The sequence below is a fragment of the Branchiostoma floridae genome, chromosome 9 (assembly GCF_000003815.2).
Source record: "Branchiostoma floridae strain S238N-H82 chromosome 9, Bfl_VNyyK, whole genome shotgun sequence".
Classification (NCBI taxonomy): Eukaryota; Metazoa; Chordata; class Leptocardii; order Amphioxiformes; family Branchiostomatidae; genus Branchiostoma; species Branchiostoma floridae.
This window is the reverse complement of record NC_049987.1, coordinates 13,443,966-13,469,030: the sequence shown is the minus strand read 5'-3', so window position 1 is coordinate 13,469,030 and position 25,065 is coordinate 13,443,966. Positions and strand designations below refer to the sequence as shown.

At 38.7% G+C, this 25,065-nt stretch overlaps 2 protein-coding genes across 2 annotated transcripts in view; one reads left to right on the top strand and one right to left on the bottom strand.

Moving 5' to 3' along the window:
* LOC118422615 lies at positions 1-23,356 on the top strand. The gene is made up of 2 exons (XM_035830264.1): positions 1-153; positions 19,503-23,356. The coding sequence occupies exon 2, from the start codon at positions 19,717-19,719 to the stop codon at positions 20,671-20,673; it is 957 nt and encodes a 318-aa protein (XP_035686157.1). The 5' UTR covers positions 1-153; positions 19,503-19,716; the 3' UTR covers positions 20,674-23,356.
* The window catches only part of LOC118422614 (chromatin assembly factor 1 subunit B-like), a gene marked incomplete in the record, with an annotated part of 55,032 nt that overhangs the window by 25,509 nt on the left and 4,458 nt on the right, over positions 1-25,065 (bottom strand).

The following is a 25,065-nucleotide window of genomic DNA, read 5'->3' as shown; positions in this document are numbered from 1 at the left end:
CAATCAGGGTGCAGCAGGCTGAAGCGTGACTGGCGGCTCTCCCCGTGTGCAGCCACGGATACACACGGGCTTTCCAAGAAGGGAGGCAGCGGTTGGTGTACGGCACAGCTGGCTGATACTGAGGTATGCTACAGGTGCTGACCAAGCTGTCTGGTAGGCTTGCTTTTCTCTATTGTACCATCATATTCTACATGTAGATACTGTGTTAAATGTACATGTATATACAATGCACCTACATGTATGGAAACAGAAAAGCCTATAGCGATTTTAAATAATCCTTTGCAATATCTTTGTGGCTGATATTTTGATGAAAGGACCAGCAGTTATTACCAGTCTGTTTAGCCATATAATATCAAAGCCAATGGAATGGCTATGCTATTATCAAATTCTAGATACCTTGGCTCAAGTACATGTATTAAATGCTGGGGCATATATAAAAGAACAGAAAAAAACATACGATTTTAAATGATCCAATCTTTGTGGCTGATATTTTTTGATGAAATGCCCACTCCTGCAATCAGTACTTATTACCAGTCTATTTGGCCATGTAATATTATAGTCAATAGAAAGGCAATTAGAAACACATTGGAACAGAAAAAAACATACGATTTTAAATGATCCAATCTTTGTGGCTGATATTTTTTGATGAAATGCCCACTCCTGCAATCAGTACTTATTACCAGTCTATTTGGCCATGTAATATTATAGTCAATAGAAAGGCAATTAGAAACACACACCACTATATATCTGTGTACTGCTTGTAATAGGGAAGTCATGAGAGTAGCACATACAGCCATCTGTTGCATGAAAGGATTGTGTGCGTTAGCTGATGTTGGAAGATGGCACGTATGTACGCCGCTTCTTTTGCTGACCGAGGGGGATTTTTATGTCTGGCTGATAACTGCACAATATGGTGATTTTGCACGGCACATGATTTACGTAACACGGGGGATTTGCCATGAAGGCACACAGAAATGCCATACAGATTTTTATTCAGAGTTATGTATTTGTTTCATGACAAAGGGGGAATACAGTACAAAGGCTGGAGATAGGAGGGGTGAAAAAGAATACGGTTTAACTCAGAGGCAACAAAAAGTGCAACGTACTGGAGGGGTCTGTAGCCCACTGTTTGCTTAATGATTACAGGAAATTGTATGCAGACAAAATAATCAAGATTTGAAAAGGAAACGGTTGGCTGCAAAATGGTAATTGTGTTAGACAGCAATGAGACAGGAAATAGGGAACACAGCTGATCATATCATCAGCCAATTGCAAGGTGTTCAGCCCGGTTATTCGTTAGGTGATGATAGCATAGATGTTAACTTAAAGACATGTGATCAGTACCATAAGTCATCGTCATGCAAAGGAGTTAGTAACTGAAGGCAAGAACGATGGTGAAATAGAGCGTTGGACAAGATATCATTCAGCACCGGAGACGAAAGCACTGTACTAGCTTGCGTCTGTACTACGGTAAGTTTGAATCAGATAGGATCAGCACAGAGACGGAGAGCAGTGCACCATGAAATGGCAAATTTGAATAAGATAGGCTATCTTTCATCTTTGATCACCATGAGGAATAGAATGTGCTAAACTGTAAGATGGAAACACTAAATCAGATATACTGACTGCATCAGATATACAGAGAGACATGCATGTACTGTAAAATGCCAAATCTGAATGAAAATTAGCTTTATCAAAAGAAAGATGAGGCACTGACTGTAAAATGGCAATTTTGAATAGGATATTGGTACTTTCATCAGAACTGAGAGTAGACGCTGTGTTTTAAAATGGAAATTCAAACAGAGTATCTCTATCAAAGGAGAACTAGCATTACTGTTAAATGGCAAATTTGGCTTTGATAGCATTCAGCACTAGGCGAAGGAAGCAGTTTTGAATAGATCACTGCTTCAACAGGAGTTAACACAAGGGACAAAGAACACCATATAATGGCTGACTAGGCTTGATAGAATTCACCACCAGTGATAAAAGGTACTGTAAAATGGCCACTTGGCTGCTAATTCAGCACCAGGGACAGGCAATAAGCAAAGAAACTATAGAAAAGACAGAAATAGGCACAAAGCTGAGACATAGGAGAATTGATCCTTCTGCAAAAGGTCAACATTCACTCAAGGGACAAGGCTCGCCATATAATGGATAACTGCACTTTCAATTCAGCACCAGGGACAAAACATACTATAATGGCCACTTCAACAGGATCTAATTCAACCACAGGGACAGGTGATTAGTAAAGAGACTTTGAATGCAGTGTTCTTGCCAGGCCTTTGCAGCATAAGGGGCTCCTATGCTGTGACTTGGATCCCCTAAGCTGTGATTTTAACCCATATGCTGTGATTTTGGCCCTACCAGTGTTTCAACCAGCAAAAGGGACATTTCTGTAACCTTTTTGTAACAGAGGTAGAAAAAATGCAGTCTTCATTTAACTAAATTCAATACAGAGTGTACCATAGAAACAAACTTATACTTTTTAGATACAATTGGATAGCATTCAGCACCAAGGGAAAACCCAATATCAGCTGGCACCAGGCATATTTGCTAGACTGTTAATTTACAGGTGCTTTGAATTAGAGGAGGATATATTACAGTCTGCCCTTGAATATGATGTTGTTTTGGCTTTGGCACAGAGAATCATGCATGGACAAAGTGTAGTAGTATTAACCAGAATTTGGGCTTTTTTTGAAAGCAGCTCAAGGTTAGTTTTTCTGAGGAAATTTAAAGTTGCATCACAGAGAAATATATACAATGCACGTGTGGTTTCAACCTGTTGTGTATTCAGGATACAAAATGTAAATGCACATGTACTGAATGATAAAAAATGAAAGGACCATTTAGCCCATTCCATTTTTCATATTATGTTACCACATATTGATTGACAAGATGTGCAACATATCAGTTCTGCTTAACATTTTAATGCATTGCAACCTGTTGCAAGAGATATAACGATTATGCATTAATGGGACATACTAATACATTTTCCATTTCACCATATCGAGCGGGTTGGCTATAAACCCTTGACACAAATACATAAAGCAGGCAGCCACAGGTTTCAAATGGGCAAATAACTAACACAACTGTCACTATCGCTCTTACTTGAGTAGGACTGATATCATGGTACACTACTCCACACCTTTCAAACTACCATTTGTACATAAATAATGCATAGTCAGCTCTTAAAGGGGAATTGGGAGTATTATATATATGGGTGCATTACTGCGATAAAATCTTTGCCCTTGAATGCAGCTAGGGAATCTATTGGCATCTATATATCATCCCATCTGCACTGATTTAGCCCAGAGATCTAAAGTGATTAAACCACAAGAGAAATAAATCAATAATAAGAGATTGGCATCAACAAAAAGCTATAAAATATCACCCTCTTGTAAACAGAAAGAAATACATATCAGTGGCCAAGGTTTGTAACTGGGTCTGGACACATCTGGACAAGAAGTGCATCAAAAATTTTCATATAGATGGGGACGTTAAGTCAGCAGCCGCATGTGTAAGGGAGGTTATATACCGTCGAACCTCTGCACATAGAAGAAAGTACTTGTTGAGAAGGGTAGGTGTGAACCGTTGTGAATGGCTGAATACACAAGCTAAAGCAAAGCTTCATTGCATGTCTACTAGCTAATGTAAAAGCTTCATATATACTTCGTTCTCAGTCTGAAACTGACCACGTTTTACAAGAAAGATGAAATAACAGCAGAAGAGCAGAGTGATACATGCACAAATGCACAAAATATGCACAAATTATTTATAAGCTTATAAGCTTCTAGCACAACCTTTTCTCCAAATCTCCTAAGACAACTCATCTAATGTTACTTTGTCATGGTAGTCTTATCTTACATACTGTTCAAATTCAATTGATTCTATTGTTCAAAAATTCATTAGGCAGTGGAAAAAATCCTTATGCCAGGGTTAAGCCAAGCCAAACAGAACACACTACCCAGTAATTAGGTAACAAGCCAATGTCACGGACAACAGAATAAGAAATGCTCTCTGATACATTATACATTACTGAATAGATGAATCTTTCAAATTTGAAGAATGTTATATAAACCTAGAATTGGTAAAATCCATCAAGGTAAAACGCTCATAATCAAGTCATAGTAGTGAAACATTTGTCTCAGAAAGCTTTTGCAAGTGTACAAATGAGTTTGAGGCATAATTTCTGTGGCATATATCTAGTTTGTGGATGTTTTGTTTTAAGTTAGGAAAGTAAAAAGCTAACCTTGGTGCTGAACAAATTTCAGCTACATTCTATGCCTTATACCCAAGATTGCTATTACTATTTTCTTGGCAAGTTTCAAAGACATGCTAAAGCACAACTCTGATATTGAGAGCTGTACGTTGCGCTAGACACAAAGAGAATTTGAGGATACGACTTCCAATGACAGCAGGCAAGGACAGGTTTATTTCAAATGGGCAAATAACTAACCCAACTATCATTGCAATTCTTACTTAAGTGGATCTACACTACTCGACAACTTCCAAAGACACACTGTAGCATAACTCTTATTTGGAGTGCTGTTGGGCTACACACGCATAATAAAGTCATAGATGCGAACCATTCAAACCATCTCAGACATGTAGCACAAAAAAAGACGTCCCAATCGTAAAGTTTCAAAGACACCCTACTAGCACGTCTCTGATTTGGAGAGCTGTTGGGCTAGACACGGAGAAAATCTGAGCTTATGACCTCCAATGACAGCAGACAAAGACAGGTTTTAAATGGGAAATAACTAACTCAACTGTCACTATCATTGAACTTCTTACTGAAGTAGAACTACAGTCAAGTTTCAAAGACACGCTATAGCAAGACTTTGACTTGGAGTGCTGTTGGGCTAGACATGGAGAGAATCCAAGGATAAGACCTCCAGTGACACCCTCCATTTATCAGCGTGAATAATTCATGGCGGCAGAGCTCTCAGGGGGCAGTATCATCTCTGAGCCGGGATCCGCAGTATTCCCACACACATCTCACGCTAATGATTCAGGCAGTTTCATGGTCAACGATAAGTCACAAGACTCTGGAGTTCAGCTGAAGTCATTGGATACATTCCAACTCTAATAATGTCGAATGTTTGAAGGTTGGGGGTTCTATATTCTCAAGTCTAAGAGTAAGAGACAAGATTCACAATTTTCTTGACAAACATTTTCCTCTTGCAGAATAAACTCAAGGTTAAAATAGTATCACAACTCTAATGTTGAATGTATAAAAGGTTTGGGGTTCTATATTCTTGATATATAGAGACATTTAGAAGGAAAGGTAAGATTCACATTTTTCTTAGCAAACATTTTCTACTTGTAGAATGGACTCAAGATTAAAACAGCATCAAGTTCTACTATCAACACGCTGTTGTAACATACCTGAAATAGATCATTACTTGAAACTTTCTGACACTCGACCTGTATTTTGAGTTTTTACTTGCTACCGTAGCTTGTCCTTTTTTTCTCTCAAAAAGCTTGCACTGCTTAATATGTCTCCTTCTCGTTACACAGTATCTTTCTATTACAATGTATAATTTAGCGAAAGTCACAGATAGCTTTCTTTCCTGCAATATTGTTAACAGTATACCAGTCAGACAACAGTTATGAATGCACATTCACAGGAACAAAAAGTGACATAGCAGTGTAAGTTTGGTCTGCAGGACTTTCTTAATGACTTACAGTACATGTATGTCTTGTCACAGAGGGTGAAAATAATGTTGATGCTGATGGTGTTGGTCCATCTGTTGTCGATCAATATGGTGACAAATGCCAGTCAGACGACAGTTATGAAAGCAAGCTCGCAGACACACAGGACAGGCATGAAATTTTGGTCTACAGAACTTTCAGAATGACTCATGTCTTGTCACGGAGGGTGAAAATACTGCTATTGTGCCACTAAAAGCCTGGAATGGCACGGTGCCTTTGGGAGATACATCTGTACATGTACACGTGTGCCTGGCTTACTAATGCTGCATGTAGGACTGGCCTGCATGTAGTTTTCCCCGATAGGATTGTGGATCCTATCACTAAGCCTAATGAACAGTTGCATTCATGTTAGAAATACACCTATATTTTACATGTAGTACTACCTATAATTGTACAACCCGGTCTTTGTTATTTGGAAGATAGCTAAAGACTTAAAAGAGGTATGGCAAATACTTGTATCATGTCTCAGAACTTATACAATGTAGCTTTAACTCTTTTACCACTGCATCAATACATCTGATATCTATGCCTAAAACATCTACAAGTATGTAAGCAGTTTGTATTGTCTGCATAGGGCGATTTCATTCTATTATCGCTCCTATTGACTCACCACAGGACAAGATAGATACAAATGGATTCAACAGTCCAATACGTTATTGATCACACTACCACTCTTGTTGGAAGATATTGAGTCTAAAGCCTTAAAATTTGAAATCCGTCAGTGCTTTATACTATTGAAACAAAAACTCTTGTAGTGGTTTTATTTTTGTAGTTTTGGAGTGCTTTCTGCACCACGAATCCATGACACAGTGAATATGTATTTTCCCTGTATTACTACTGTACTACAGGGCTGTTTCAATTGCAGATTTAAAACACTTCAAAAACCTCATAGCCAGTCTTTCCCTTCTAATGCAAAATTAATCATACATTCTTTACTTCCATCTTCCTTTTGTCAGGATTCATGATTGTATATTAATTATTATTGGCTGCTCTATTTCTTGGCAAAGAATTAAGACTTCATTTCCATGCATTTTAAATACATGGTCACATATGCTTCTAAACTTATCTTTCACTAAGAAGGTACATAATGAAAAGGCATACACTTAGAGACATAGTTTTGCACAAAGAAAACCTTTCAAAAGTAACTTGAATAATGTATTTCTTTCAAGCAGCATCAGATTTCTATCATCTTGAACAAAGATGTTTGACTACCCCCACTATAACCAGACACATTACAAGTAATGACTAGTTCACAGCAGACTAATATGAAGTCTCTACAGGGAAAACTACTCAGCGCTAAAAGCTCCTACACAGCCAATGCCATTATCACTTCTGAGGTGATAGGACGGTAGATTGAACGTCAAGGTTTCATTACTGCACTGACTCAGAGGCAAGGGTAGAATTTTCAATCATCTAAATAGGGGGCAAATACTCTTCAGACAATGAACTGTAAAAAGTACTGCATTCATACAATGCCAGTTCACCTTTAGTCACGGGGCAACCGCGTATATCCATTGTATATAAAATCAGGGAGTATTCAGGGATATCAAGTCAACAGACGGCTGTTTCAGACTGGAATGTTATGAAAACATTGCAATTTGAAACCAACGGTCGTCAACTAGATGTCCCTAAATACCTCATCTTTAAAAACAACAGATATAGGTTACAATGTGCATAATGGTAAACTACCGTAAATGTGGTGAACGTAATGTCTCAGACCATCTAAGACAGAGTGACTTGCATGTCTTAGAATCTAGACAACATTACAGATGAATACTGTGAGTTCAGCATTTTTGCATTTTGCCACTTGCAGTGGCAAAATGCCTTCCGGCCAGTGTAGTCGCCATTGTGATGGGGTGATGGAGTGATGTTGAGATGAACGGACCTGTTCAAAATCTGCAATGCATTTGTATACAATTTAAAAGCTCTGTCATGAGTCATTGTCTGTGGTCCGTAATGGGGCCTGATATTTGATTAGATTAAATGAATGAAGTATGATATTCCTAAGATTGATGCAGCATATAATCAAATTATTGCTCTTACATTTTAATGTTGTATTACCAATTCATAAAGATGAAATGTTTTCCAAATAAATCGTGTATATATATATATAACAGTTACATATAGCCTATCCCAGATTCCTTTGCGACTTAGTTAATATTCATTAGTAGGATTTCCAGTGCGAAAATGGAAATTGCCACGATTTTTCATTGATCGCCCTGTATTATCGAAAAAGAACTGGACCTTCTAACTTACCAGATTTGTAGTACGTACTATGGAGACCGTGACAATGTAAAAATGTTAAAGCAGGGGTAAACGATTGCTGAGATATCATTTTCTGAAAAGTGCGCTATGATGCACCGGGGAAGTGACTTCCGGGTTCAGGGGTCACTACACAAATACCTCTGACGTCAGCCTGATTTGCAGAGCTACGGTCCGGGATCGAGTCCAGGGGAGGGTGATTTTCAATTCTTCTTGTTTCCTTTTTACATCCATTTAATATAAACAATAGTTTCAGCACATTCCAATAACTAGAAAAAACCGTGTACACACGCAAACCTTGGCAAAATGCCAGCTTTTCTAAAGCACTTGTTTGTGGTGATTTGATTTTGCTACAAGAATGAAAAGGAGGTCTTCAGTGTTTTAACTTCCCATTAAAAACAATTCAGAATCTGCAGTAAAGTAGTAAAATACTATGGAATGGAATATCATGATGGAGAGGTTACTTCGAAAATAAAATCACTATTAAAATTACCTGATTACCTCCATGAAATGTCATGGAGGTTATATTTTACCCCGCGTTTGTGATTGTGTTTGTGTGTGTGTGTGTGTGTGTGTAAACAAAATAACTCAAGAACGGCTGGGTGGATTGGTTTCATACTTGGTGTGTTGGTAGTGTGTGATGAAAGCTGGAAATGATTAGATTTTGGGCCCTCTAGCGGGTCCCCTTGGTACTGCAGCGCAACTTCCGGTTTTGCTATCTCGGTGTTCTGAACAAGCTCTGGCCACGATTTTTGAGTGTTAGATAGTTCTTGTGCTCAGGAAGAAATGACATAAGTTTGGGCCCCCTAGCGTCTAATTTTGGGATAGCAGGGGCATTATTGTCAAAAACTTCTGAAGACGATAACTCAAGAAGGGAACAACGAATTTTCATGATTTTTGGCATGTAGGTACCTTAGACAATGTTGTACAAGATAAGATACTAATTATGCAAAATTGGAGTACATTTGCATAATTAATGAGAATATTATATCACAGCAGTTTTTTCAATGTATCTCTTGTTCCAGACATGCTATGGTCTTGACATTTAGGTGGTAGATAGCTTTTAGTGCCATGACCAAGTGGAGCAAGTTTCAGCCCTCTAACATTTAATTGTGGAACTGCAGGGGCGTTTTTGTCAAGACACTCCAAAGCGGATAACTGCAGAAAGGATTGACAGATTGGCATCATATTAGGCATGCGGGTACCTTAGACAAAGATGTTCATAATGATATACATGTTATGCAAATGAGGACTTAATTTGCATAATTAATGAGGAAATTGTATAATTCCATTGTTTTCAATAACTGGACTTCAATAAATGTAACACATGTTAATTATGATAGGTGGAGTATAAGCAGATACCAAATATGGTAATGAGGGGCTTATTTGCATAATTTATGTAAAAATTGCAAAACCGCTTTATGATTAATAATGGGAATTTTATGATTGTGACATGTGTACGTTAGTCAATGATGAACAACACCATGCATAAATTATGTTTATGTGTTAGTCAATTTCATTAAATTTAGGAAAGCTCTAAATTTTCATGGAGGTATGAGGTCGCCGAACTCTAGTTTACACTATGTGGTAGAATTTGTAAGATTAAAGTAAACACATGCATATGACTGTGCTGCACACCTCCCTATTGTATCAGAGGATTCAATTTTGTAAATGTAAGAATATGTCATAAAGTTCATCACTCTTCAATGACCTTCTGCAGAAACCCTGCATTTCTCTGAACTCTGCACATCCTGGTGGGATGGACATGTCAGTCCTTCATCTGAAAATCAATATCTGAAAACTGGGAGGTCATCTGATAGAAAACTCACATGATGGAGGTGCAAATTGCTGCACTGCATGTGATGAGAATTAGTGCAGGCTCTGCAGGTTTTTTTTCTGCTTGCTCAGCTCATGCCCTTATCTAGGCAGACTTCTACTTACTCAACCTACACAGAGGTGACGTGGAGAACTGATTCAGAAGCACTCGGCAGGCTGCCATCAAACCACCACATCTATACATGCCAAGCCCCTGTAAGACTTGGAACAACAGACAATAAGCTGGATAGTGTGTGATTGATTTGAGTGATCTTAAAACTAGTTATTGCCTTTGGCATGTAACATCTATTATCATAATACCGGTACGTTTACGACGATTTCTCTAGCCATACTGATTTGACAAATTGTCAACGCATCATTTTCTCCAGTTACATGTTGCTGTTATAGGTTACCCTTGCCACTTCTTCTGTGTAACTTTTCTGCCACTCTTGTCCTGCTAAAAGCGTAATATTGTAATTGTAACACGCCGCGGAATAACACGGCGAACGGGCGCGTGGTTGGGAGGGGGTACAAAATACCGGTAGGAAGAAACACGGCACAATTAACTGCTGCTATGTACATTTATACATCCTCTGATGTTCCTTCCTTTTCTGTCAGTAAATGCATAAAACATAAACCTGCATGAGCATACAAAATGTCATGAGAAAACGGACGTATACTGTCAAGAATTTTCATTTAACTTCTGTCCGTCACAACCGCTATGACGTAACACTTCACTGCTAGCGTAGATATAAAAATGGCGGGAAAATGGCTGCATACGTTCAATTTTGCCCATTCAGTCGTAGATCCGGGCTATTATGCAACGGTTCTTCACACTTTTACATGAGTTGTAGGTCACCAACAGAAATTCAAGATTGTTGTTGAATCATGTTCGTCTTGTGCCGTGAGCATGTGTAATTATGATCTATAAATTTGGCAATGAATGTGACAGTGTGTTCGTCCCACGACGAGCTGCCTACCCCGAAATTTAAAAAAAAGTATACTGAAAACTTTTGGCCTTGTTGTCTTCGAATGCATTGTTATCGATGCTTTGTAAATGGTGTATTGGACACCTAGATGTCTGAAGTGTGCACAGCTCAGAAATAACTATTGTTGCATGTGTAGATCTCTTTAAGTTCCAGTATTTTTAATCTACCGGTATAAGTCTTACTACCGGTATTATGCCAATGCATGTTACATGATGTAGGTTTTTGGTGCTGTTTGTATGTCTGTATGTGTCACTGTCTCTATGACTCGAGTATGAGTGTGCCTGTGGTCAGTGTGGACAGTCTAACTTGATCATTTTTGGTACCCGCTATATGTATGTGGGTAAGGGTCGGGAAAACGAAGCTTAATTTTGATAATGGGCCTCCTGTCAATAGCATTCCCCGCAATATTTTGATATCTCGTGTTCTGTTCAAGCACTGCAAGGTTAAAATCAGTAACTTTGACCCATATGTAATGATGTTTTGGGGCAGAAAGCTTCCTGGCACCTTAAGAGTTGTTGACTGAATCCCTGATACTAATAGTGTTAAAATGCACAACAAGCAAAAGGGGTGAATGACCTTTTACAGTAATACACAATGGAGAAAAAAGGTAGAAATCAATGGTTTTCAAAAAACTGTTTTTTTCAGACATCATAATATTCTACTCAACAGACAGATATGTCAAAAATTTAATAACATTCTTATTCTAAGCAAGATGTAATGAACTTTGTCACTTGATACTCTTCAATTCTTAGAAAGCTTAAGCATTAATGATTATTGCAAAGAAAATAATAATAGCAATCTCGGATATTACTTATAAGGCATTTTATGCAACAGAAAGCCATTCAGCACCAAGGACAGCCTTTTCACTTTCCTAACTTTGAAGAAAACATATACCACAGAAATTACATCTCAAACTCATGTGTACGCTTGTAAATGCTTTCTGACATAACCTTTAAGTCAATACTTCATGTGGAATTAGAGTCAAACACACATGGGAGCATTGAGGCAAAGTTATTACAATTTAAAGTGCAGTAAGATCAAAAGCAACAGCATCATTGATTAGAACTAATCGGTGACTAATTACAAAGTAATGCATGTCATCAATGCTGCATTAGAAGGCTTCGACTTTCATACTAACATTCCTATACCTACATGAATATTCATACATTTGAATACTGCAAATGCCTTTAAGTTTGCAGGGATTTAAGTTTGTGGTAGCGGAAAAAGGACCTAAGTTAGCGGTAGCACCATGCACTGTTATCTCTTACTGCCATGGAAAAATGTTCGTGGTGGTCTTAAATTCGTGGTGAAGCGACCACCGTGAAAACCGTGAACAATAAACCACCACAAAAGTTTCTGCATTTACAGTAACTGTTAAAACTTATACAAAAACTGATATATACATAAACATTTTGGAGGTATTGCTTCTTTTTTTACAAAAAAAAAAACAAACATTAAAGCTGAAGCACGTCAGAAATACAGAGGGGTAAGAACATATTGATTTTGCATAAAGAAGCGCCAGTTTAGTCCATTTAGGCTATTCACTGCAATGAGGCTAATGAGGCATTGCTAAATACTCTTTTACCCGGGGTAATTCTTCAGTCATTACCAACAAAGTGAGGAACCTGCTTGGAAACAAAATGAGGAAGATGCTAAAGACAGGAAGTGCATGTAAAAATGGTGGGGGCAGATCATGTTGGCAACTGTAATACAATCTACAGTAAATTGTAAAACTCTTTGCAGTGGATTTTACAGTAACCTCTTTCTGTGCACTTGTCACACTGCAAAGGTATTTATCCATCTTTCTTTGCACTACTACGTTTAATTGCTTGAACCATAAACACTTAATAAAGGCCTTGACTTGACTTAAACAGCATGAACACCATACCGTAAAATTCAGTCCCCAACAACTAGAAATGAATAACAGTTTTCATTTATCTTTTACTTAGTTGTAGCTGAGGTGGGTCTGTAAATAACTGCATTTTCATTCTCTCTACACCTGTATTAAGAGCTCTTACCATTACATTATAGCATTACTGCCAAGACATGGGGAAGTAAACCATGCTTTACATGTTCAATTCCATACAGTTACAGGGCATGAAATATCCACTGTCTGATAGCTGCAATTTGCAGTCAGAGGCTGATCATGAATTTGCAGACAAGACATAGTACTCTCTAAATTAGTACTGTATGTACAAATCAGAGGATGGATTTGGTAAAAGGAATAATTATTTGGAGTCAATGCATTGTGCATTTTGAAATAACTGTCATGATTAGTGATGTCAAGGAGAGGTCAGGAAAGACAGTGGTCCTGCGGAATCTTTTGTGGACAGACAAACTGTTCCTATGGCTATGGAAGTGAGTCAGAGATTGTGGCTAGAAACATCCTCTTGGATGGAACATTTTTTTTAGGTCCCGTGCTTAAGCAGACACCACATCTCAAGCATGTTAAAGACCCAACCACATTTATTCATAAAAAATATTGTGCAAGTGACGCAAACCTGACAGTTAACTGCTTATGCAAGACGAAACAAAGCAAAAGATAAATGTAAGAACCGTTGTATGAGATAGTTCTTGGTGACAAATCTGGCCTGGTTCCAAATCCAAGAACAGGATCAACAGGAGCAGACGGCATGTTTAAGGAGACGTGAAGGTTTGATTCCCCTGCTAATGAGGTTTTACCACCTCGGCAGCCAGGAGGATTCAGACACTGGTGTGAGCTGGCATGCTCCAGGGCTCTTCAGCTACGTGACTAGGAATACTGATCAGTCTGAAGGCCTACATGAACATAGGAAGACAAGGATGGGTCTGAAAAGGTCACCACTGTGTAGCGTGTGTAGTCCAGTGGTTAGCGGCCCTGCCTCTGGAACTAGCCATGAGTTTGATTCCGGCTGTGTTGCTCAGCCGACATGCATGCTACCGGAAAGGGTTGCAGTTTTTAGGACAGGACATTAAACCGTGGTCCACTGTTCATTGTGCTTGTTGTAAAGAGCTAGGGAAATTTCCCCATTACAATAAACCTGTAAATACTGTACATAGCGTATGTCCTCTCTACCATGACCAGTGGAAGGTTAGCTCTTCATCATTGAGCTAAGCTGGATCAAGATCACTTTCCTTTTCTACCACCCATTGGACAGTAACTCTGATTACAAAATTAAGGTAAAATTACAGGCTAGAATTCAAATTAAGTATTTCAATTCCATTTCGAGTTCCAGTGAAAGTACAAACCATTCTTGTCAGTTGAGAAAGACATTCTTCACCTTCAAACTTTGCCAGTATCCAAGGTCGGATGTATTGACGTCCTAGCAATCTAATAACAGACTATAAAGTAACTGAGTTTACTATGCTGGAAAGCTTCCACTTCAGCTCAGTTGATTTAATCACACCAATAAATATATCTGCAACTGGATTCTAGGAAATCCTAGAAATTTTTTCCTATAAATCTTTATCAATTTCTGAAGATGTGACATGGTTCCACGATGAGACGCTCCTAAATTGCGACATCAACTTTCCGACATGCACGTCTCTAAGATAATTTTCTGGAGCAAAATAATCTTGTTAGGACAGCCATAATATAGAGGCCTTACTCTATCCGTGTCATCTCACAACAGTAATTGCTAGAAATGTATTGCTGGGAGTGGAATTCTGTGCAAAATTAATCAATGTATGAACGACCTAATCTGCAGATGTTGCAAAAATTTGCTGTGAAAAAACAACAACTTACACTTACAGATTTATAATGAAGGTAGAATGTTTCATTTCAGGGCTCGAAATACACTTTTCAGTCAACTTGCACCTGTGCAAGTTAAGCCAAAGGTAACTTGCACCAAAAGAAACTTACTTGCACGACCCAAAATAGTGAACTGTTAACCCCTTATCTCCTCTTCTGAAAATTTGCAAATGTGCGTGAGTAAATGGGGATACATACCGGTAAAGACCACATGTTTGGATATTTATTTTTCCGTAGCGTATCTTATTTTTGGTTTGAAATTGTACAAACTGTTTCATAAAAACTGTGAATTCAGGCTCAATTAAAGCAAGGAGGTGAACTCGATAAGATCCATAGATTTCTTCTGGACTCTTCGAGTGACATCCATCACAGTAACTAGTCTTAAGCATCTCCAGAATGAAGTGGTAGAACAACTCAATGCAATACATATAACTGGAAAAACCAGTTGAACATATTAAAGTCACTAATTAGTATGCAAATGTTACTCATATGCAAATCAAGGTAAGACAGCACCATAGGAATCATTAGCATTGTAGAGATGGATTTGTTTAAAAAAAAATAGTTTACCTGGATGTCTAACCAAATTTAGAAATAACAAATTTAGGCTTTTTTTTATTCAGTGTTATTTTCTTTTACCTTTCAATGACAGACAATATTCTTGGTGTGTGTGTGTAAGCTTTTTCTAATGCCAGGTATTAGAGGACAAAAGTAACTTGCACTGGTGCAAGTTTGGTCTAAACTTACTTGCACCACACCAATTTTACTTGCACAAACTTGCATATGCATGTGGTATTTCGAGCCCTGCATTTGGTGCAATGCCACAAGGATGGAGCAAACTGTTAATAGTATCTTAAGGATATGTGCCATTTTTTTTCCTTTGGAAAGGTGGCACACCTCTGACATTGATATCATATAATGTATTTTTCTGTCTGTGTTGGAGTTCACATGAACCAGGATGTCCTCCAAAATATCAAGTTTGCTTTAATCATCGATGGTAAAAATGGGTTTCACAAATCTTGCCACTCAAGTTGTAATTTCGAGCTCCAGATATCAACAGCATGCAATCTACCAGTAGTTGGCCCCACATTGAGCCTGGACATTCATTCTGTTGGTAGCCAGCAATTTGAAGCTAACGGAATATTCAATAACGGCAAAGACGGACAGTACCCTGGGCAGTTAGCCCCAGCTGGGGATCCCTGGTGAGCTATTGGACGAGATTGCCTGCTCGTTTTACATGGGCCACATCGCTATTCGTCTTCCAAAGTGACGCGAAATGGTCGCACCACGTTCCAATCATCCATGGATTTACTGACAACATTCTATCAAAAATTCAAGCCCTGACTCACCCTAACTTGGACAGTATGCGTTGTTGAACTTTGACAGGAATAGTTCTAGTGCTTGTTCAAACAGTATATGGTCAACCAATCTGGCAAAAGCTACAACTTTTGGAGTATAACTTTTGGAGTATAACTTTTGGAATGTAACCCTTGCAATTGGGCCACACAGACATGCAAGCACCTCAGCAAGGGTGTTTAGAATTGATAAAACTAGACTTGTTCCAACTAATATTGTCGGACTGGTCATTAGTGTCTTTGTTGTTCAAAATAAAGAAATTGCATTAAATTAGAGGCAAGTTAGAAACAAAGCTTGTTTTCATTTGCTGTACATGTACATGTATGTTTGCATCATACTGTAGTATGGTATATTGCAAATGCATACTGTACCTTTAAAGTTCCCAGCGATTTGATTTCGCAGTTCATAAGGGCAAAATGGAGTGTTCGCCTTAGTTTCAAGTTCATTATAGCCCTATAGTCGCATGCATACTGTACATGTAAATTGAAAACACCGGTGGCAGTTTGCAGTGAAATGGTTACCGCAACAGCCACAAACATAAAACCACAACAAAAATTTGGAGGATTACCGTATCTGCTCCGACCATACTTTGCCCTCTGAGCGTCCTGGCAGTACAGTCTGTTTGGGAAATGTCATAGGAGACATTACCATAAATCGCACCTGCTCTGACCAACAGGCACCCTGCCCATGGCCAGAGGACGCCTTGATTCATCTGTGCGTTCCTCTCTGAACTTTCCATCCGCAGACGTTTAACCCTCTGACATTTTGGTGCATGCCCCAACACTACTGTTTGAGAACATCAAGACGTCAAAGACCCTGGATAAATCATTGCGGGTTCATTCGATCACACTGTGAGGGGTGATCGCTTTGATGGACAATTTTCAGCTTCAGCAAAGTGCACTGAGAACACATTATTATGTGACAACCCAACAGAAGATGCTGACAATGTTCGACTGCAAATATTGGAAGAAAATAAAAGTTTTATGTCAAACAAACACAACTTCAAGTTTTCACTGGTGACAGAATGGTTTCGTGGAATCGTATACGTTGTATTGTATATGTATAATGTACAGATACTTTAGATAGCACAAAAGTAACTATCATAATTGAAACAATAATACTGAAAGAAATGCTGAAATAGCTATAATTGAAATAATAATATTGAAAGAAAATAATAATGTGACAACTAAATGTAAGCTTCTTTTTTGCCCTAAAAACTTTTTTAATCATACTGCAAGAAATAAAAGTTGGCAGTTTTATGCTTTGAATTATTGCTCACACTTACAAATTGTTCAGTTGCCAAGACCATTGATTCTTAATAAACTCGGTTTATTCTGATTTATTGTTATTTTCTTGCCCCCTCTGCAACAATTTGCACGTGACCTCTGCCACAGAAACAATAAAACTGGTATCTGCAAACTGGATAGTCCAATTATCGCCAGATGCCAGTTTGGTAAGGTGGTTTTGATAGGCTATTTATTGATCCTGAGTTAAAGCCACACCTGGGCTTCTTATAAGGGATAAACCTCTAGCCTTTATGATTTTTACTGGGTATTATGATTTCTATAATAGGTTGGCAGGTATGAAGGAGTGGCATGGATTTTTCCCCACTTTTGGGGTGTGGAGTTGAAGAGAATTTAGCCATTTTCAGTAATAATAATAACAAGTTTTATTGCAAATTCTTGCCCGTGGGCTAATTGCAGGTATCATAGAATATTCAAACAGTGTAAAATACAATATCACAACTTAAGTGTCATATAATACTATCATTATTAATAGGTTTCCTGATGAGCAAAATTACTATCAGATAGACCACAGTTGAAGACGGTCACATCAGCACACATGTGACTTTGTAACTTTCCTGTCAATCTGAATTATATACTTGTCAGGGAATCTGCTTAGACTCAAATACAAGCACTCACCGTCGACTGTCGTACCATTTTGATACAGACCAATTCTCAAGATGCATGTAACAAAGAAAAGCACTGACAAGGATAAGGACAGCTTTTTTCTATGACATTTGACAGCTGAATCTTGTACAAGATAAGTATCCTCTATAAGTTACCGAAAATACCCTCTATTTGTGATCATACAAGGATAGTGTGCCGTATGTTGTTGAGCCCTATGTCATAACGAAATAACAATCAGGCACTGACGCACAAAACAGAAACATTGACGCAAATCCTATAATTGCATCATTCCACTAGTTGCTGGGAAGTAAGTGCTGTCTGAAATGGTAAAGCACACCCTTGAATTTGAAGTTCCCACGATAAAAACCATAATTTCAAAGTAGTTATGACTACAGTACTGTTGTTACATGTATATCACTACCATTATCAAATAACGTAGATGTCATTTGAACACTGGGAATAACTGGAAGGAGATATAACTGTCGTCCTTGAACTTCAGTAGTGTAACAATTCTTCAATTGGGGACACGCTCATCATCAGTACATTTTTAAACATACACACATGTACACGTATTGTAGCTCGTAAGACTACAGAAAACTGTAAATTGCATTTTGAAGTTAACCTGGCTAACAATCATATATACATTTTTTTTTCAAGTTATGCTGAAGCTATAGCCTGAAAAACAATTTCGTCTGTTCTAGGCTACAAATGATGTCCACTAAAAATCCTGTTTACCAGCAGGCTACAGTTGTTATAGCACTACAGAAGATACAAGGAGGAATGTGCGATAGACAATTTGTTTTCAGATTAATCGTTAATAGTCTAGCTTGAACCGTATCCAAGTTACAGAAATGTTGCTTGTGGTCATCTCAATTTGATAATCAAGTAAGGATGCAAGGACATGATTGTATTAGGCATACTGGAGAAGCTGGATTTTTTTATCGATGTATCCTTGGTTTTCAATTCGATTTTCTAACCAGAAGACCTTCTTCATCATGCAATTAGAGTCAGAAAATATTTTTCCACATCAGAAAGTTTCTGTAGTGATTTCACTTCTCTATGGTAGTAATTTTACTTCCATTTTTGCTGGCTTAGACCACACCAATTTGATTTGTTCGTTGTCAGACTTTAAAAACCCTTAACTGGAAAAACAAAATGATAATGAAGCCTGAAGACCAGGTTTGTGCCTTGGTGTACTCGGTGGGGTGAATAAGGTCATATTCAAGTTTTCCTCCCTACCCTCTAGCTTTATGATGTCCTCTTGTTATATTTTCACTTTTAAAAATCTTAGAACCGAGAAATTAAGCTGGTATGGCCTTATTCCAGGCCTACTTATTAAGGTCTATATATTATAATGATTGTTGGTCCACATAATTACAATGTATACAATAGTAGAGAGATAAATTTAGACAAAAAGCCTTTAATTTTCTATCACAAATCAGTATTATCTGACATATTCCAGTTTGATAATGATACAGATGGTTTCCCGCAATTTCCTTTCTTCAGGGGTATCATTTTCAACAAATTGACATTCATGATTGTGAATAATTCCCAAGCCCTTAACAACATCTAAGAGAAACTTAATGCTAATTTATACAGCTATACAAATTGTATACACACTTATGTATTTTGTCTTTCTACATAATATAAAACTACAGAAACATGAAACAGAGTTTGAACACTGAATAGCCTAACCCTACATGCATTCTTCTCTATTGTGCTGTCCAGGTGAGCGAGGCAGCAGGACTTCCGACATCCCCATGGCAACCCAGGATAACTACTACTAGCCACCACCCATTGGACACAACAGGAGAATAACATCTCAGCAGGTACCACCTGCAACTGGCACTCATCAACTCCTCACCCTGAGGTTTCCACGGAAACTGCTCAAACACATGCCCAGCTTTCGCTGACACGTCAAAGAGATAACACAGCCGTCAGGATGAGCTCGTCTGAGGACTTACGTGTAAAACAGATCATGGCGATCACCCTTAAGACTGCGAAAGCCGGGATGGCACGCTTGAGAGGTGCCGACTTTGCCCCAACCATCGGCCTCGGCTTGAACAAGGCTGGCTTCAAAGCCGTCCTCTTGACCAGCATTCCGTCCAACGTCAATGTGATCTCCGAATACGAGATCAGGACTGTCCGGCATAAGATCGGGGATGCGTACGAATACAAGGTGGACTACGCGGACATCCTGATCCATCCCAAAGTCGAGAAGGACGGTTACGGAAGCACCAGCGATGACCCTCTCTCCAGCGAAGAGGACACGACAAAAGACTCGCCGAAGAATGATAAACTCGGCCTTCAATCCCCGTGCGGGCCTGGGTTAACGCGAGAACTCGTGCTGGAGGACCCGAAACCCAAGCCTATCCGGACGGAAAGCAGTGACGACGGAGATGACGACATAGAGAAGGCGGTCGCGCCCGCTCTGATTCCTCCATCCATACAGATCGAAGAGAACAGGCTGCCCACCATACAGCTGCTGGACGTTCCCTGGGCGATCGTGATCCACATCTCCTACATCCCCGCGGGGTTCGCCCGCCTGGGGTTTGACCCGCCGCCCGGTCACATCAACCGCGACACGGGGAAACGGTTCGGCCCTCCGAACTACAGCGATCGCTGCTATCTGCAAGCAAATGCTGAAACTCTCACCCAGATGAGCCCCAAGGAACTGATGGAAGTGGAGTTCCAAGACCAGAAGAGAGGAATCATCAAGGTCAAGGACAAGCGGAACATGACCTTCGAGAAGGCAGTCAGCCATGCTCGGAAGCTCCGAGTGGCCAAGGAGATCCCGGTGTACGCCTTCGCAGTGGTGGGGATCGGCCCCAAACTGGCCAAGGCCAAGTGGAAGCGGGAAGTCGCTCGCCGGCCGCAGGACAACGCAGAGAGCAGCTGACTTGTCACGTACTACAGCCCGCCAGCTGGTCTGAACGACAACGAAGCCCCCAGTGTCGTGTCTGATGACATCAATGTCAAGGTGGAGAACAACGTCACTGTTCAGAACGACAATGACATCATGGATCAAAGGGACAATATTACCTGCCGTATATGTACCATTCTTTAAACTGCCTGGTTTGCCTGCAGTGCTGGTATATCACACCAGGGGGCAGTTGAAATGGTTGACCAAGAAAGAGTCCCCTAGCCTAGTAGAACTTAAGTGGAACTCACTTTAAGTTTAAGACAACCTTCAATGATACTTGGAAGTTGGAGTTAGATTTGCAGAAGCGGAGTAACAAGTTGTTTGATAGAGATTGTAATTATTGAATTTTATTGTTCTTGCCTTGTTTCACTTTAAAAACTGAAGAACAGGTCTACGAATGACACAGATGCAGTGTGGTACAATGTGTGGCACATGTATAGTACAATATGTCAGGTACAATGTGTGGCACATGTACAATGTATTTGGTGCAACGTGTGGAACATGTGTGGTACAATGACCAAGAATAACGCGTGTAAATTTTGATACTGTGGAAATATTTGAACAGAAAATGAAGACAGGCTGTATATAGTATAAGTTTGACAGTTTTCATTGACATTATAATATAAGCCTTGAGTCCAGCCTTGTTGGCATTGGTCCTCTCACAGCTGTTGCAACAAAGCTAACAAGGCTGGACTCCAGGCTATAACATTATTGCAGGACATTTGGCAGTGTTCTTAAAGTATGAATGAGTAACAAAATTGGTTTTCACAGTTTTCGTGCTCTACTACACAATACATGCATTTACTATATCTCTTTTCTAAACTCACTCATGGACCGCAACAAGTAGGGCCACAGACACATGGTACTACAGTATACATGTACACGTACTAGTACTTGTAGGGACCTGCGATAAGGTTAGTTTGCCTTTGAGGAAGGGTACAATTACAATTACAAGAACAATTTTCTGATGGATGTCTTGCCAGTATCACTTCCACAGACAGATTTTTTAAATCTCTTTCAAATAAGGAGTGTGTAAAAAGTGAACTTTGTGGATGGATGCAAAAATGTACAACCCTACACAATAAGTAAGTAATTTCCCTTCATGGAGTTTAAAACATTCCAGTTTTGATACACAATCAGTATAACTAACAACAGTAACAGGGCTCACAAAGAACTTTGGAAACAAAATGAACTGACTACAGTTAAATTTGTACCACTTATCAACAACTGACTTAAAATTTTTTTATGTATATAAAACAAGCATACATTTAGAATTGATGTATGCAAGAAATGGTTATGATAAATTTAAAACTTGTTTGTAATTTGTAAGATATACGGTATCTATGTCTTTTGATTGAAGCATTGATTATACAATGGCCAAGTTGCTGTTAACCGTTTGACTTTATACATGTATGTCAAGTGACAAAGTTACTTGTATATCAGAATGTGCCTGTAAAATTGTTTCTCTTATTGTTACTTTAATTAAGTTTAAAAGATGAACATGTATACCTAAATAGACCTGGCCATCTTTCTTTTCATATTTATGATGCAGCAGTGACTGTAACAGAAGTTTAGATCATACATTTTATGTGATGATATTCATATTTCTATACATAACTACATGATATATGATATTGATACTAACAATAGATAGATACACTATACCTGCTGAAGCTCTGTTTGGGCACTATTTGATCTCTAAACTTACTAAAGCTCGCAATTCTTAACAATACGAGACACCAGTAATTCACTCACTGAGTGATTCAAGTGTAATACAGTGTACATACAATTTGTAAATCAAAGAAAGAGGCTGTATCTACATGCGTCTAAAGATATCAGTAAATATACTTTGTAACCTGAGAAAAATCCATAGAAGGATTGGCGAATGCCTTGTTGGCAAAATGTTTTATTTAGATTAGGGGTGGGTACCAGTACCAGACCTGAACCTGGACCTTATCCATTTTGCTACAAAGGAATCTGTTTGCTGGAGTATCCTATATTCACATAAACAACGCCAACTGCTTCTGTTAACTTAGACAAAGTTTGACTGTAGAAACTTGACAAAAATGACTAATCAAGTCTCCTCTACTTCGCTCGTTACTTTCTTGGAACAAAAAGCCTCAAAACTCGTGATCCCCTGCCACCATAGTTCAGGTTTAATCTGTTTATTTTCTAATCGGTCCAACATCCAGTCCATAATTTTCTTCATACCGTTTTTTTCTGGACCGGACCAACAAGAAAATTGTACCGGTACCCATTCCTAATTCAGATGCAGTCGTGCAAACCAAGAAAGACTTCGGAACAGTTTAACGTTCAGTGCAACTTTAGTACCCATAAAGCACAGTTTCCATTACCAAGCAACCCATCAGGGGAGTCGTTTGAATAAGCAAGAGACGTGAGGACAGATCACGCATACAAACTATAGTCAAGACTAAGTGGGTTTAAAATAAGTATACGATGACTGAATGAATATGCCGTTTTTTATTGACAATTCCCCATATGTTATCCCTTCTGTAAAAGGGAACTTTGTATTTTCTTTAATGTAACATTTCCACAAAGGAACAATGTTATGAATGGTATTTGAAGTGTTTAGTTTACTTTGAGTCATTTGCACATCTGTTGATATTAATAAGTAGCATTAAATGCTGTTCACCCACAATCTGTTCCACTGTTTTGTGAATTATTGCCCTGTGTGTGCACTGTGTTCCCTTTTATTAAAGATATGCAGATTGTACAAATTTTCAGGGTCCCCTAGAGGGATTTGGAAATATGATTTTGGTATAGGTAAAGGGTACTGATAAAGTATAATTATGTTTAGCTGGAGGTACAGGTTTAGATAGAGGTACAAATGTACATAGTACTGATAAAGAATACATCTAATCATTTTTAGATAGGGGTAACAGGTAATGTTTAAGTATAATTATCTTTAAATAGAGGTACAGGACTGGTCCTGATTAAGTATAACTATCTTCATAACAAAATTATTATTTAAAGGGGCACAGGTACAGATACTTTTGCTTGAAATACCTTTAACTTGAAGTACCATTTTGCAGACCATAAGAAATACCATCCCATCAAAACTATCATTACCCTTCTTTTAAGTCTACCCTGGGTACAACATAATAATAGATTGATTGACATTAAATCTTCCAAAGTGCCCTTTCTCACGAATATAAAGAGACTATTTAGTGAAATTTTTACAGCATGTTTGGCACATCTGCTTCCATTAGACTAAAGTAGCATGTCCTTAGAGGACATTAAAACTGGAACCTATCTTACCATTGATTCCTAAACTTAAAAGGGAGCCATGCAATGGACCTAGCCTGGAATCCAGCCGTGTTGTGCTTTGGTCGCTCTGCTTCCTTGCGAACACGTCTGGCATTCGTTAGCATTGGAACGATCGGTCCTTACGTCACTAATGCGGGAAAGATAGAAGTAGTGTTCCGTTCGATTACGAACTGTAAACATGATTCTATGTGTTCAATTTCCACCTTGGTGGTGCTTTGCGAAGGGGGCTTGGAGCCAACAGCCAATCAGAAATCGCGCACATAAAGTGTGCGAATATTCAAATGCCGATCGTTCCAATGCTAACGAATGCCAGACGTACTGGCAGGAGCAGAGCGACCAACGCACAGTACGGCTGGATTCCAGGCTACAATGGACCTACCTTGGGGAAGACCACTAGCATGAGCGGAAAGGAAATTCTCCCACACTTTCTGCACTAGCAAACTTCCTCTCACACATAAAGCTTATTGACATCAGTGTTTCCATGTTTCAATTCACTGGGTGCCATAGGATGGCCACATTGAAAAACACAGCATTGTTGAGGCCTTCTAAAGAAGAGACTGGGATATCTAAAGTGTGTCATTAACCGAGTACCTTGGGTATTACTAATGCTGCATTAGTAGGCCTATTTGAAGTCACTATCAAATTTTGTAATGTTTGAAATATTGCATGAACAAGACTACTAATACATGTAATGATGCAACGCTACACATTGAAGATTAGCCATATATAATATAACTGAATATAGTATTCTCAAGAAATCTGTAATTACAACACTGCAGTAAAATGGCAACCTACGGAACCGCAGGGGTAACTTCTTTTTCAATTACTAACATGGAACAACATAAAGAGAAGTTGGTTAAGTTTATCAAGGAACTGTGAGGTCTAAATGGAAATGACAAGTGAAATTGTGAGTTTTGATATGTCGTTTTGTGGTTATGCACTATTGTATGTGTTATTGTAATATTGCAAAGTTTTAAATTGTATTTTTGTTTACCCAGGCAGCATTGCCTGAAAAACAGGTTGTTATGTACCTGAGTGTTACTGCTGGTAAAATAAATAAACTGAAACTAAACTATAAAT